This window comes from Globicephala melas, chromosome 6 (genome assembly GCF_963455315.2).
Source record: "Globicephala melas chromosome 6, mGloMel1.2, whole genome shotgun sequence".
NCBI lineage: Eukaryota > Metazoa > Chordata > Mammalia > Artiodactyla > Delphinidae > Globicephala > Globicephala melas.
In genome coordinates this window covers 65079675-65095498 of record NC_083319.1, presented here as the reverse complement: position 1 = coordinate 65095498, position 15824 = coordinate 65079675, and the positions used below count along the sequence as shown (strand labels likewise).

General features: G+C 35.5%; 1 protein-coding gene across 9 annotated transcripts in view; it reads right to left on the bottom strand.

The window, feature by feature from the left end:
• CCDC171 (coiled-coil domain containing 171) overlaps positions 1-15824 on the bottom strand; it is a 362751-nt gene that overhangs the window by 279968 nt on the left and 66959 nt on the right. For 6 of the 9 annotated variants that reach the window (XM_060300955.1, XM_030840654.2, XM_060300958.1 and 3 more), the window contains 2 exons: positions 15281-15427; positions 370-462 (listed from right to left, as the gene is read on the bottom strand). The exons of 1 other annotated variant lie outside the window; for it this stretch is intronic. In XM_060300955.1, coding sequence (XP_060156938.1) covers positions 370-462; positions 15281-15427 — 240 coding nt within the window. The remainder of the gene's footprint in view (positions 1-369; positions 463-15280; positions 15428-15824) is intronic. 2 more of the 9 variants (XM_060300961.1, XM_060300959.1) reach the window with 2 other exon arrangements.

Genomic DNA, 15824 nt, shown 5'->3' with positions numbered 1-15824 from the left:
GTTGATAAAAAGAACACTCTGATCAGCAGATCTTCCTGTAACGCGCCAGATGGCAAACACATTGGACTTTGCAGAACGTGAGGTCTCTGTCGCAGCTACTCCACTTTGCCAAGGTAGCACAAAAGCCACCATGGACAAGATAAAACTTCATAAGCACGCTCAGTGGGTAAGATTCAGCCTGTGGGGTGTAGTGTGCCAGCTCCTCTCTAATAGAGTAAAGACTATCTTCAACTATATCATTATAGTAAATAGAATAACGCGTCTTAACAACATGCTACCTGCTCTAAACGCACACCTTAGTTCTCTGAACATAATGCTGTTTTTCCCAGCTTAATAAAATCCATTAAAAAAATGTTGTTCACATTTTACCTGAATAATTTCAGAATTAAATTTCGATTCCAAATGTGCTGCTCTCTCTGCTTCAATATCTTCTTCTAATTTCCTCACTCTTAGAGTAGTTGCCTGAAAACATTAAGTTTAAACATTGGAATTTAAATTGAATATAGGCCACTATATTGTAATTAACACTTTGGATTACTATAGCCTCATTTTTTCATTTGCAAGAGTATAAAAGTCATGTTGCAAAAAGTAATGCTCGGGAAGAATGCTTCAGAGCTTGTTTTCTTTTTCTTTATTCAGTTATACTTTACATGTAATAAATTACACATATTGAAATTGTATAACATGGTAAGTTTTGTATATATACACCCACGAAATCATTGCCATAATCAAGACAGACAAATATTTCTGTTACCCCAGAAGATTCCTTGTGTCCCTTGGTAACCCCGTCATCCAGTCCTCACCACCCCACCCCTAACCCCTAAGTAAACACTGATCTGCTTTTTTGTCACTATAGATCATTTCCTGTTTTCCAGAATTCAATATAAATTGAATCACACAGTGCATATTATTTATTGCCTGGCTTCTTTCTCCCCACAAAATTATTTTGAGTTTCATCCATGTGGTTGCACATATCAATAGTTCACTTTTGGGCTTCCCTGGTGGCGCAGTGGTTGAGAGTCCGCCTGCCGATGCAGGGGACACGGGTTCGTGCCCCGGTCCGGGAAGATCCCACATGCCGCGGAGCAGCTGTGCCCGTGAGCCATGGCCGCTGAGCCTGCGCGTCCGGAGCCTGTTGCTCCGCAACGGGAGAGGCCACAACAGTGAGAGGCCCGCGTAACCCCCCCCCAAAAAAAAACCCCCCCAAAAAAAATAGTTCACTTTTTACTGTTAAAGTGTTTCACTGTGTTGATACACCACAATCAGTTTATCAGTTCACCTACTGATGGACATTTGAATTGGATGCTATACAAAGGAATATATATAGGGCTATATTAGGGCTATACAAAGGAATCTTCTATGAGCAATTATGTATAAATCTTTGTATGGACATACACTTTCATTTCTCTAGGATAAATAGTGAAAGACAGAATGACTGGGTCAGATGGTAGGCGTATGTTTAATGTTTTATGAAACTGACAAACTGTTTCACAAACTGTTTCCAATTTCATACATCTTCACCAACACTTGGCATGGTAGTCTTTTGGGTTATTTGGGGGCAAGGGTTAGACATTCAAATAGGAATGTAATGGTATCTCATTTTAGTTTCAATTTTCATTTTCCTAATAATTAATGGCATTGAGCATCTTTTCATGTATTTATTTACTATCTGTACATCTTTTCTGGTGAAGTTTCTGCTTAAATCTTTTTCTCTTTTTTTTTTTTTTTTCCCCCAGTACGCGGGCCTCTCACTGCTGTGGCCTCTCCCGTTGCGGAGCACAGGCTCCGGACGCGCAGGCTCAGCGGCCATGGCTCACGGGCCCAGCCGCTCCGCAGCATGTGGGATCTTCCCGGTCCGGGGCACGAACCCGCGTCCCCTGCATCGGCAGGCGTACTCTCAACCACTGCGCCACCAGGGAAGCCCCTTTTTCTCATTTTTTAATTGGGCTGTTTGTTTTTTTATTATTGAATCTTGAAAATTCATTATATAATCTGGATACAAGTCATTTGTTGGGTACGTGATTTGCAAATATTTACTCCCAAATATTGTCTACAGCTTGTCTTTCCATTCTCTTAACGTTAGTGTCTTTCACATAGCAAAAGTTTTTGTTATGACAAAGTCTAATTTATTAGTTTTTCAAGCTGGAGTCAGCCCCGCCACACCTAGAGTCCTGTCTGTCAAATATAGATAGTTCAACAGTGAAAGAGAAAGACAATAGTAATTTCCTTTCCTTTCTTAGATAAAATTTGGGCAAGAAATGTTTCTATTCGTTGTACTTACTCTGTCATTTAGCCTTAGCTATAGGTTTTTTTTTTTTAAATGCTCGGCTTGATTAGTTTGATTTTTCCTCTTTTCTCCCACCATTTCTTTTTTGCATACAGAGATGGTAATGTATCACAACCAGAAGGGGCATAAATAAAAATAGGATAATCCAAAAACTAATCAAGTGTTCTGTGGATAAGTGCGAAATGACTACACTTTTCCTTGAGCAAAACATGTTCCTATAATGTCTGCTACAGTGCAGAGCATAAACACAAAAAAGGTGAAAAAAAACCCAGTGCCCATCAACTGATGAATGGATAAACAAAATGTGGTATATCCATACAATGGAATATTATTCAGCCATAAAAAGGAATTAAGTACCAACACATGCCACAACATAGATTAACCTTGAAAATATATGTTAAGCGAAAGATACCAGACACAAAAGACCACATATTAAATGACTTCATTTATATGAAATGGCCAGAATAGGCAAATCTATAGAGATAGAAAGTGTATGAGTGGTTTCCAATAGCTGGGGACAGGGGAAGGAAGGAATGAGCACTGACTGCTAATGGGCATAAAGTTTCTTATTGGGGTGATAAGAATGTTCCAGAATCAGATAGTGGCAATGGTTTCATAACCCTGAACTGCATACTTTAAAAGAGTGTATTCAATACTACGTGAACTATATCTCAATAAAAAATAAAAAGAATCCCTAAGTGTAAGAACCAATGACATTTCAAAGAAGTGACCGCCACCTATGTCAAGCTTCTTCATTTCTGTTTAAAAGTTCCTCTCAATGCTGACTTTGAATCCTAGAACAAGGGATCCCCACTGGTTGTAGGTACGAAGGTGATACATACTAGATCAGAAAAATTCTTAATGGTTAGCCAGATTAAAATGAGTATTACCCTAGGTAGGGCCAATACTAGTAAAAAAAAATTTTTTTTTAATGTAATGCCACAAGATGAAGTTCCTGTCCTTGAAGAACTAAAGTCAACTTTCTCAATATTCAAAATACTTGTGTTAGGTTCTGCAAGTCAGAAGTCTAACCAGTGTCAAGGAAATAACCCATAGACGTTGAGAATAAAGGATCAAAACAGGCAAAAAGCTAATAAAGTGCAAATAGAAGAAACCAGTCTAATAATGTTAATATATTCTTTTATATTCCAAAAGGCATTTACATAGTTTTATCAAAATAAGTGTTATTTTATTAAAATACAGAATATTCAGTGATTCCATGATAAAAGAGGCAAAATTTTCATTTTTCATGTACATGTTGTCATATGAATCAATTTATCTGATTTCACTCCAAAAGTCACGAAGACTTTTTTTTTCTGCCTAAACCAAAATCAAACGGGTTGAAATAATAAACCAGAGATCCCACCTTTATTTCCATACCTTCCTGTCTTAAATGAAATGTCCAGAAGAAAACAAATTTATAAACTGTTTATTAATTACTAAAACAATAAATTAATCAGTAAGGACGGCAAAAAAAATCTTCACATATTTAAACAAATTTCTTCAAGAGTGTGTTTTGTTGACATAATTAAAGCCCTCCTAATAAATACTTTTTAAAAATCTTCTAGTCTGGTGAATTAATTCTTATCTCCAGCAGAGGGTGCTAGAGGAACATCAACTTGCTGTCCACAAATATTTTTCTCCAATATCACCTAAGAGAACTAGTACAACAATCATTATCTCCAATCCTAATATAATCAACATAGCAAGAGCAGAAAGCATAAGAGAATTCAGATTAAAGTACAAAATCCAACACAAATTCATATATACCCCTGGCCAATTTAACTATATATAAATTTGCCTGTAGTACAAGGATTACACTATATACTGTCTGTTCCCAAATACTATGAACATCAGAGTTCTTTATGTGACACAAAATGATCACATATTTTATCATTTATTAGCTGGCTGTCACGTCCTTTCTGACTGCAATATACTGCCAAGAGATTTTTATTCCAGTAAATTCTGTGTTCATTGTACCCAAATTTTTTTATTTTTATTCCAGTAAATTCTGTGTTCATTGTATGGGTACAATTTTTTTTATTTTATGATTTGTATCTCACTAAATCACAATAAGCCCAGTTAGATAGTCTACTCCACTTAAGAAAAGTGAGTGTTCATTCTTTGAAGAAGGTAACATAGAAAACATTATTTTATCATAACACAGGGCATGAGCCGCCAACTCCAATTCACAAGCAGAACTAATGAAACACATCCAGACCACATTTGTTCTCCACACCACATCTGCTCCCATGGCTTCCATGGGCCTGTTCCAAAGTTTCACAAAAATTATGAAAACATATGTGTTCAAGGAATTTGCTGAGACACTGGGCAAAAGCAGCTCCTACTACATTCTTGCCTCCTCAAATAGAATATGCCCAGCCCAGAGGATATAGATGAACTTAAAGGGATTAGTCAAGCAGAAAAACCTTGATATATGAAATTTAGCCCACTAAAATGGACATCAAGAAAAATAAGGGAGGAAATATCACACAAGTACCTACCAATCAAAGACTTCTCAGTAGTGTGTTAGGTAGTACTGTTTCCAAAACAGTTGTACAAAGTTTACCCCAGAATATCAATAGCTGTATAAATAGGAAATGGTTGTTTATTTAACTATTGTTCCAGATTTTATCACCTGATATTTCCCATTAATGAAAACTCTTACAAGTAACCAATATAGTAATAATCCATCTTCAAAAAGATGATTCTAAGGGACTGATTAATTCTATAATGGCTATTTTAGTGGTAAGTATATGTATTATATTTTAGTGGTTGTAAATAATATATTAAATGTGTGTTAACAATTAATGACAATTAACTACAATCCTTATTCCCTACCTGTGTGGGAGAAAACAAGAGTAGTTACTATACTTGGAGCTCTTAAACTGAAGATCTCAAAGTATTTTTTGTTACCAAAAAAGATATCTTAGAGAGTCAGAATCTCTAAGGAACAGAATTTACAAGCCACAAATTCTGTTTGGCATGGTAATAAATTAATTTAGCATCTTTAAAATCATCTTTACCTTTTCTAGCAGTAAAAACTTCAGTAATTAACAAAATTTTTAATGAACTTCCAGTTTTAAAATCCATTATGAACATAAATACAAAAATATATAATACTTATAAGCACAATAGTATAACCCAGGTGATTTATTTACCTTTTATAGTTGGTAATCAACACAAACAGGTGTTTAAAAATCATTCCTACAAACACATGATGGCTTTAAAAAGATGATTCATATGCGATTGCTTCATGGACAATACAAAAGGTGAGAATCATTTTTCTTTTCCTTTTTCACTTGAGTATGGTATATGTATAAGTAAAAAACTACATTCTACCCTTCTTTACGTTACCATAATATAGAATATGACTGACAGAAGCAATTCAGAATTTATTTTCAAAGACTGCTTTCTCTCCACTGTAATCTTCACAAGATTCTTCAGTTCACTCAGAATTAGGTTTGCATCTTCTCTTTTCTCTTTTCTTATTGAGTTAAACTTATTTCCCATGATTTAAAAAAAAAAAAAACCTCCCCTAGTTGTAAAGAGGTTTATAAAAGCCACGGATATTTCTTTTTCCAGTTCACTTTTCCCTTGGTTCTCTGGTATCCAGCACCACATTTAGAAAATTGGATTGGGAATTTGTTATTTTTTTAATCTAAGAAAACATTGATCCATGTTAAGATGATTAAGCCACACAATGGTCTATAGCATATCAGATTTTTTAAAATTTTTATACACACACACACACACACACACACACATATATATAAACTTCTTTGGCCCAGGCACATAAAGAAATCACCTCTTCATGAAATGTAACTGTTGAAGCTTCATTAAAATTTAAAACATTTATTAGGCTAAACATCTATTAGTTGCTTTAGTCTGATATTACTGACATTAAATAATGTCAGTAATTCTATTAAAATTTTAACAATTTTCCTCTTTATTATTATCTTATTTTATATTAATACTTTTTTAAAAATACCAATGATGACTATAAGCGCCTAGAATTACTAGTACTTAATGTCTCCACAACTGAATGTTAAACTACATAAACTGCTCTCTAGGAATTTAACTTCTCCTTCATTATGTCATCACCTGGTCAAAGAGCCAATACAAAATACATTCACTTAAATATAAAGCAAAAATTTGTAAGGTGTCTAAAGATGAAGAACTGTAGGTAAGTCACAGGACTATACTTGTCCACTTAGAAAATTTTTATAAATAGAATAAAACTAGACTCTCTGGACACCCTCAAAGCTTCAATTCCCCCAAAGCAGAGACCTGGTATTATCAAAAGTATTTACAGAGTAGCTAAGAAAAAACTCAATATAAAACTAGTCTAAAACAATTTTATATTTACAACATTAATCAATTAAAAAAAAAAGAAATTGGGGCAAGTAAGTATTTTACAAGAAACTAAATCAATACTGAGTTATCCAAAAACAAATCCTAAAGTTTAGGCATTAGACACTACCTCAATTGAGTCAAAAGTGACTTATCAAGAATCTTATCAACAAAAATCACTGTTACCTAGCACTTCTTCATACCTATAAGGCAATTAAAATGTTTTTAGTGATGATCATAGAGTTTTATAGCATCCTAAAGTGACTTCTAAATGATCTTTTGAAATTCTAAGTATATTCAGAACTTTATTCTAATCCTTTTCTAATAGGCCATCCACAAACCACATGATATTAAAAATGATGATATAAAATATGATGATGCACTCCTGAATTTTCTGGCCTGAAAAAATGTTCAGCACAAATGACAAATAAGCTAAAAATATTACTTGGAATATAATCTCACTTTTAAATTTCTTTCTCTAACCTCATATAAAATTAGACCATATGTGGTAAGCGTATGAGTAATTTATCTTTGTCAAGTTCAAGTTCATAATCTGGCGTTATTACTGAGAGTTCCTATACACTCCACACCCCGTTTTCCCTATTAAAACATCTGACAATCATATAACACAAAGAACCCATTAAAAATGTATAATGGATCTGAATAACTATTTCTCCAACGATATACAAATGGCCAATAAGCACATGAAATGATATTCAGCATCATCAGTCATCAGAGAAATGCAAAGCAAAACCACGAGATACCATTATACACCCACTAAAGTGGTTATAATTAGAAAGACTAATAATAACAAGTGTTGGTGAGGATCTGAAGACACTGGAACCCTCATGCATTGCTGCTGGGGATGTAAAATGGTGCCTCCACTATGCAAAACAGTCTGACAGCCCCTCAAAAAGTTAAACATAGAGATATGTCACCTAGCATGCCCACTCCTAGGTGAAACTGAAAACATGTCCACACAAAAACTTGTACACAAATGTTCATGGAGCCATTATTCATGATAGCCAAAAAGTGAAAACAGCATAAATGTCTATCAACTGATGAATGGATATACAAAATGTGGTCTATAATACAATGGGAGATTATTTAGTAATAAAGAGGCATGAAGTGCTGATACATGATACAACATGGATGAATCCTTAAAACATCCTGTTATGTGAAAAAAAATCACCAAAAACCACATATTGCATGATTCCACTAATATGAAATGTTCAGAACAGGCAAATATATACAAGCAGAAGTAAATTAATGTTTTTTTAGGGATGAGAGGAATGGGGAAAGAGGAGAGTGATAGCTAATGGGTGTGGGGTTTCTTACTGAGGTGATGAAAACATGCTCCAATCGACTGTAGTGATAGCTGTACAACTCTGTGAATATACTAAAAACCACTGAATTGTACCCTATAAATGGGTGAATTTGTAGCATGCAAATTATATCTCAGTAAAGTTTGGGTTTTTTTAAAATCATCAGTATGAAGAGTTTAACCTGCAGGCATCCACCTCCACCCTAATTAGCCTACAACTACCCCCCCACCAACCGCTACACAAACTCACAAACTGGAGGTTTATTATCTGGAAAATGTCACTCTGAAGCCAAGATTGGACATAGAGATACATGGGGTGGGCAGAGCAGGGGTAGGGGGGTTGGTGTACAAGACTGAAGCCAGGGGAAATTCTGTATACTGAATAGTATGAAACAGATTTTTCCTCCATTTCTTTCTTCCATTTAATAACCACCAAAGAGGAAACTAGCAGGTCACTCCTTGTAGAAACAAAGAGAAAAGTCCTATGGATTGTAACATTTCACCACTTCCCAATGAAATATTTGGCACATCTCATCACTCTACAGTAAGATTTCCCTAAGGCCAATACTTACATTCAACTGCCTACTCAACATCTCCACATGGATGTCTAACGGGCATGTCAAATTTAACATCTCTAAAACCAAACTCCTCATCTCTCCTGAATTTACTCCACTTGCATTCTTGGCCAGGTTGAGTAAATGACAGTGCCATTCCCCCAAAGGCTCAAGCCAAAATCTTTGGCATTATCTTTTACTCCCTTTCTTTTTCTCTCACAAGCCATGTCCAATAAATGTGCAAATCCTACTAGTTCTATCTTCCAAAACACATACAAATCTGACTACCTCCTCTACCACTACTTTGGTCTAAAGCACCATAATCTCTCATGTAATTACTTTAATAGTTTCCTAAATGGCCTCTTACAATCTGTCTTTCAAGGAGTATACACAATGATGCTTTTAAAACAAATTAGAGGGGACATGTCATTCCTCTGCTTAAAACCTTTCAATGGCTTTCCATCTCAGAAAGAAAGCCAAAGTTCTTACAATGAACTCCAAAAGACCTTCAAGACTCTATAACATCTGCCTACCATTCTCTACACCCTACTAGTCTCTCTCTTGCTCAATCCATTTCAATCACAATGGCCTACTTGCTATTCCTCAAACTTTCCAAGCACACTCGCATCTCATGGCCTTTACACTTTCTATTCCTTCTACCTAGAATCTCTTCCTCCAGATAGCCGCATGGCTCAATCCCTTTCTTCCTTCAGGTCTCTGCTCAAATGCCATCTTATCAAGTCAGGCTTCCTCGACCACTAACACAAGAAGGTAACCATTCCACCCCACCATTTATTACTCCCCTCGTCTCCTTTATTCTTCTCCATAGGGCTTATCAAATTCTATTTTATTTCATGTGTGATTCTCCCTGACAAGAGTGTCAATTTCAAGAGGGAAGAGGCTTTGTTTTGTTCACTGCTATGCCTCAAACACCCAAAAGTGTGCCTGACACTCTCGAGGTTTTCTGAATAAACAAATGAATACAGTAGTCATGATATAGGATCAGGATGCTATAAAAATGGTACAGAGAAAAAGAGCCCACAGAAACTAAAAAGAAAACATAAAATATTCAATTAGAAGATTAGAAAAGTCAAGTAAATCTCCCACGAACCAACAACAACAAAAATACAAAGAGAAAGACAACAAAAGGTAAGAAAAACAAAACATCAACCAGTTGGCCTACCAACTGAACAATTAAAAACCCAAGAAAGAGAGAATAAAAAAACCCTGAGCAGGAAATTAAGAAGAAATAACACAAGAGAATTACACAAAATAAAGATCATGAGTCTCCTAACTAAAATGGCCACCAAATGCCCTGCACACTGAACACAAAAAAAATCTATACTAAGAATCATTGTTTATCTTTGATGTTCTGAAATTTTATAGTTAGTGGGAACTCTATAGCAGAAATAGCTTGGTGTCTTCACAAATACAAGGGAAAAAGAAAGCTATAGATGGAGAAACTATAGATTGAGAGACTTAAGAGACATATCAACCAATTATAATGTGTAGACCTACTAGGGATTCTGATTCAAACAAACTGTAATCATACATACATTTTTATGCCATATATGTAGCAATATGAAATTTAAATAATATCTGGATATTTGATTATATTAAGTAATTACTGTTAATTTAAGTTTGATATTGATAACGTGGTTCTAAATAAAAGGCCCCTTATTTTTTAGAAATATTTATGGTTAAAATGATATGATGCCTGGGATTTGTTTCAATATAATATGGGAAGAAGGAAAGTGAATAGGGGTATGAATGATTCAAGATAACCCATAAATGAATAATTTTTTTTTTTTGGTACGCAGGCCTGTCACTCTTGTGGCCTCTCCCGTTGCGGGGCACAGGCTCCGGACACGCAGGCTCAGCGGCCATGGCTCACAGGCCCAGCCGCTCCGTGGCATGTGGGATCCTCCCGGACCGGGCCACGAACCCGTGTCCCCTGCATCGGCAGGCGGACTCTCAACCACTGCACCACCAGGGAAGCCCTAAATGAAAAATTTTTGAAGCTGGTGATGGGTACCATTACTGTACTATGCTGTCTACCTTTTTTAATATTTAAAGTTTTCTATTTTAAAAAAGTGAAAAAAAAAGAAAAGGGAACCCTCATGCACAATGGGTGAGAATGTAAACTGGTACAACCACTATGGAAAATAGTATGGAGAGTCCTCAAAAAACTAAAAATAGAAAAATAAAAAAATAAAACTACCATATGATCCAGCAATCCCGCTTTTGGTATTTATCCAAAGAAAACAAAAACACTACTTAGAAAAGATATATGGGGCTTCCCTGGTGGCGCAGTGTGCTCCGCAACGGCAGAGGCCACAGCAGTGAGAGGACCGCATACCACACACACACACACACACAAAAAGATATATGCACCCCTATGTTCACTGCAGCATTATTCACAACAGCAAAGCTATGGTAGCAAACTAGGTGCCCACCAACAGATGAATGGATAAAGACGTGAGAGATATATATCTCATATATATATATATGATATGATGCAATATTACTCATCGATAAAAAGAATGAAATCTTGATATTTGCAACAACATGGATGGACCTAGAGGGTATTAACCTAAGTGAAATAAGTCAGACAGAGAAAGACAAATACTATATGATTTCACTTACATGTGGAATCTAAAAATGCAAAACAAATGAACAAACATGACAAAACAAAAACAGTTACAGCTACAGAGAACAAACAGGTGATTGTCAGAGGGTAGGGCATGGGAGGGGAAGAAAGATACAGGTGAAGGCGATTAAGAGGTACAAACTCTCAGCTGCAAAATAAATAAGTCACAGGTATGAAATGTATAGGGTAGGGAATATAGCCAGTAACTAGGTAGTATTTTTTGTGTGTTGACAAATCATAACCAGACTTACGGTGATCATTTTGAAATGTATAGAAATATCAAATCACTATGTTGTGTAATAGGAACTCACATAGTGTTGTAGGTCAATTATACTTCAAAAACAATCAACCTCATAGAAAAAGAGATCAGATTTATGGTTACCAGAGGCAGAGGGGTGAGGGGAGGGGTAACTGGATGAAGGCAGTGAAAGGTACAAACTTCCAGTTATAAGATAAATAAGTACTACGGATGTAATGTGTAACATGTTATACATAATTAATACTGCTGTATGTTATATATGAAAGTTGCTGAGTTATTCCTAAGAGTTCTCATCATAAGAAAAAACATTTTTTCTGTTTCTTTAATTTTTTGTCTATATGAGATGATAGATGTTCACCAAACTTATTTTCATAATCACTGCAGGATGTATGTAAATCAATAATTATGCTCTATACCTTAAGCTTATACAGCGCTGTATGTCGATTATATCTCACTAACTGGAAGAAAAAAGTCTTAAAAAAAAAAGAGGGCTTCCCTGGTGGCGCAGTGGTCGAGAGTCCACCTGCCGATGCAGGGAACACGGGTTCATGCCCCAGTCCGGGAAGATCCCACATGCCGCGGAGCGGCTAGGCCCGTGAGCCATGGCTGCTGAGCCTGCGCATCCAGAGCCTGTGCTCCGCAACGGGAGAGGCCACAACAGTGAGAGGCCGCGTACCGCAGGAAAAAAAAAAAAAAAATAGAGAAACAGGAAAACTTTCAGAGAGGAAGAGTGAGAAAAGGGTCACCACAAGGGAACACAAACAAGAATAACATCAGGCCTCTCAACAGCGACAGAAGAGACTGGGAACGAGGGAGGCAAGGCCTTTAAATTCTGAAAGAAAGAATTCCATCCTAAAATTCTATATTCAGCCAAATTCTATATACTTTAATACTTTATTGATTAAAAAAATCATGTTCAGATATGCAAGATCAAATAAAACTTAGCTCCCATACACCCTTTCTTTAGAAGCTACTAGTCTATGTACTCCAACGAAGTGAAGAAGGCAAGAGACCTAAGAAACTGAAGATCCAACAGAGGATAATGAAAAAGTCCCCAGGTGACAGCTATGCCATATGCCTACAAAGCAATGAGGAGATGGAACAGGAGAGAGTCCCAGAAGAACATGGTAATTTTCTGAGAACAGACCCTATAAAGCAGCCAAACAGAATTCCTTCAAGGTTTTAAAAATTTACACACCCACCATCATGGTACAAGAATTTTTAACACCACCCTCACCAGTGCTGGGTACTATCATTTTCTTTAATCTTATTGTTTTGAGTGTTACTGTCTTTCTTACATTATGGTGAGGTGGAGCATTTTTCCTATGTTTGTTATCCATCTGAAATTATTCTTTCATATCTTCTTTGATTTACTTGGTAGATTTTTTCATAAAGACCTTCTCCTTTCTCTTATCAAATAGTAGGGGATTTAGAGAGACAGAAATATATTTACCCTTTGCTGTAAATATTTTTCTCATTTGGTTGTCTTTTTATTCGAAGTGGGGATTTTACTTACATTTGACTTTAATCTCTCCTAGTCAAAGCTATAAATCCATTCCTAAATATTTTGTTCCTTGGTTTTTATGATTAGTAGTAAGTCATAATGACTCAGAGAGCAGAAAAAAATAAACTACATTTTCTTCTTATTTTATCATTGTTTTTAATATTTCACTCTTTTTAATCCAACTGGAATTTATTTTAGAATATAATGTAAGATAGGAATCTAATTTTATTTTGTCCCAAATAGTTAACCAATCATTTCAACACGATTCACTGAATAATTTTTCCTATGCTTACTGATTTAAAATGATATACTCTACAAGTCTACTACTGACCTTTCAATTCTGACATTGAAAGTCTGGTCTTAGAGGTATTGTACTTTTTGGCCACTCAACAATCTTTCCCCTTCTTTTTTTACCAGCACCCTAATTTCTATATAAGAATTTATTTGGGGGGCTTTAATTTTAGCATAATTAGAGGAATTTACTTGGGGCAAATTACCTCTTTCAATCAAATGTTCTCTTCCAGATTAGAATCCTGACCAAAGTTACAAAAAGAATAAAAACTATCGGTACCAATTCACCTCAGCTTCATCTATCATTTCTGCTACCAAGAACTCTGGAGATGCTCTGGGACTCATGATTTCTAAGCTGATTCCCTAACATTCCTTGTGATTCTGTGGATATGATTCCCATATTCTTCCACTGAATTCCCTATTTATGTTAACCAAAGTCGGTTTCTGTTGCATACAACCAAAAAAACACAATTGATATATTACTGAAGTTTTATAATCTGTACTAACTTCTGGTATAGTAAGTGCCCACTCATTACTCTTACCAAAATGTTTTATAGATCCTCATGTGGATGAACTTTAGAATCTGTCTTCCCAAGATAATTCCACTCAATCTTTGATTGGAACTGCTTTAACCCATAATATAATCTAGGGAGGATTCATAACTTTACACTGTTAAGGGTTCCCAAAATGTCTCATCATTTTCTTTTAAGACTCTCAGTTAAATTTCATAATTTTTAACGTATTTGTTGTTAACTGTATTCCTGTTTTTGTCACTATGGTGACAAAAACTTTTTTAGTATCTTATTCTCTGATTATTACTGGTATATTAGAGTGTAAACATAATTGCTATGTATTATTTTCTTCTTGACCTCCTTACTGAATGTTCTTACTAGTGTCAATAATTTCAAAGATGAGTTTCTTGACCATTTAGGGTTATTAGCATACCATCTGAAAATAATCAGAATCATACCCCCCTTCTTTCCAAAAATTATAACTTTTTATCACTGTTCTTGCTTTTATATATTTCTTTGGCTAAAATTCTCAGCACAGTGTTAAGTGACAGAAGTGAGTTTAATGAGAGTACCTCCAGCATTTTATCATTAAATACTCTTTATAAATGTTTATTTACTTTATAAGAATTATAAATTATGTTTAAGACAAACTTCTTTATCTATTGAAATACTTAATTTCCCACAAAGCAAAAGAAAATTTTTTTAAAAAATTAAAAAATAAATTAGCTCTCAAGATTAAAGTGGTTATCAGTATCATTTACTCACAAAAATCATATTTTTTCATTTGTAAACTAATGCTCCTTTCCCATCTAAAGTCTAACCTGGGGACTTCCCTCATGGCACAGTGGTTAAGAATCTTCCTGCCAATGCAGGGGACACAGGTTCAAGCCCTGGTCCAGGAAGATCCCACTTGCTGCAGAGCAACTAAGCCCATGCACAACAACTACCAAGCCTGCACTCTAGAGCTCGCAAGCCACAACTACTGAGCCCGCATGCCACAACTACTGAAGCTCACGTGCCCAGAGCCTGTACTCCACAACAAGAGAAGCCACCACAATGAGAAGCCCATGCAACGCAACGAAGAGTAGCCCCCACTCGCCACAACTAGAGAAAGCCCGCGTGCAGCAATGAAGACCCAACATAGCCAAAAATAAGTAATATAAATAAAAATAAATTTATAAAAAAATAAAAAATAAATAAAGTCTAACCTGAAAAGCACTCCACAAAACTATGTAGCTAGTACACAGCATTCAAACTACAAAATTAGAATTTAATATCTTTTCTTGTGTTGCTTCCTCAAACTTGTAATATAAACAATTACCTTCAAACTTTCCAAATATTCCAGGACAATTAATTATTAAAAAATGAATAGTTTTTTTTTAATTTGGAGCAAGATATAATTTACTCAAATACAAAAGTTTTCAAGGAAGCCAATATTCAATATATATAAATGTCAAAAAATTATATTTTATTACAGAGTAAAACTTTGTCCTTAAATTACTAACTAGTCATCATATATGTGCTATAAAAGAATGAGAAAATATACCTCAAACTCTTTTCTAAGACGTTCCTCTCGTTGAGTGCTAAATTCGAATTCACTTGTCTGTCGACGTAAAAGGTCAGAGCACTCCATGTGTTCGGCTTCTAATTTTTCTACTTTCTCATGCATATTTTGTAAAGCATTATCTTGCTCCTAGAAAATAGTTCATTTTTGCATCAATAAAGTTTATAAGCCAACAATGACTAAAATTTATTCTATAAAATACAGTAAGCAACTAAACCTGTACTTCAACCATAATAATAGGTTAATTTATATAAGCAAGAGAGGCCAAGATATTCTCTAGCGATGTTTCAGAATATACATGTGCTTAAAAAGTGCTACTGGAGTTTTACAACTTAAAAAATCTAAATAAGGGAAGGACCTTCAAGATGGCGGAGGAGTAAGACGTGAAGACCACCTTCCTCCCCACAAATACATCATAAATACATCTAGGGCTTCCCTGATGGTGCAGTGGTTGGGAATCCGCCTGCCAATGCAGGGGACATGGGTTTGAGCCTGGGTCCAGGAAGATCCCACATGCCGCGAAGCA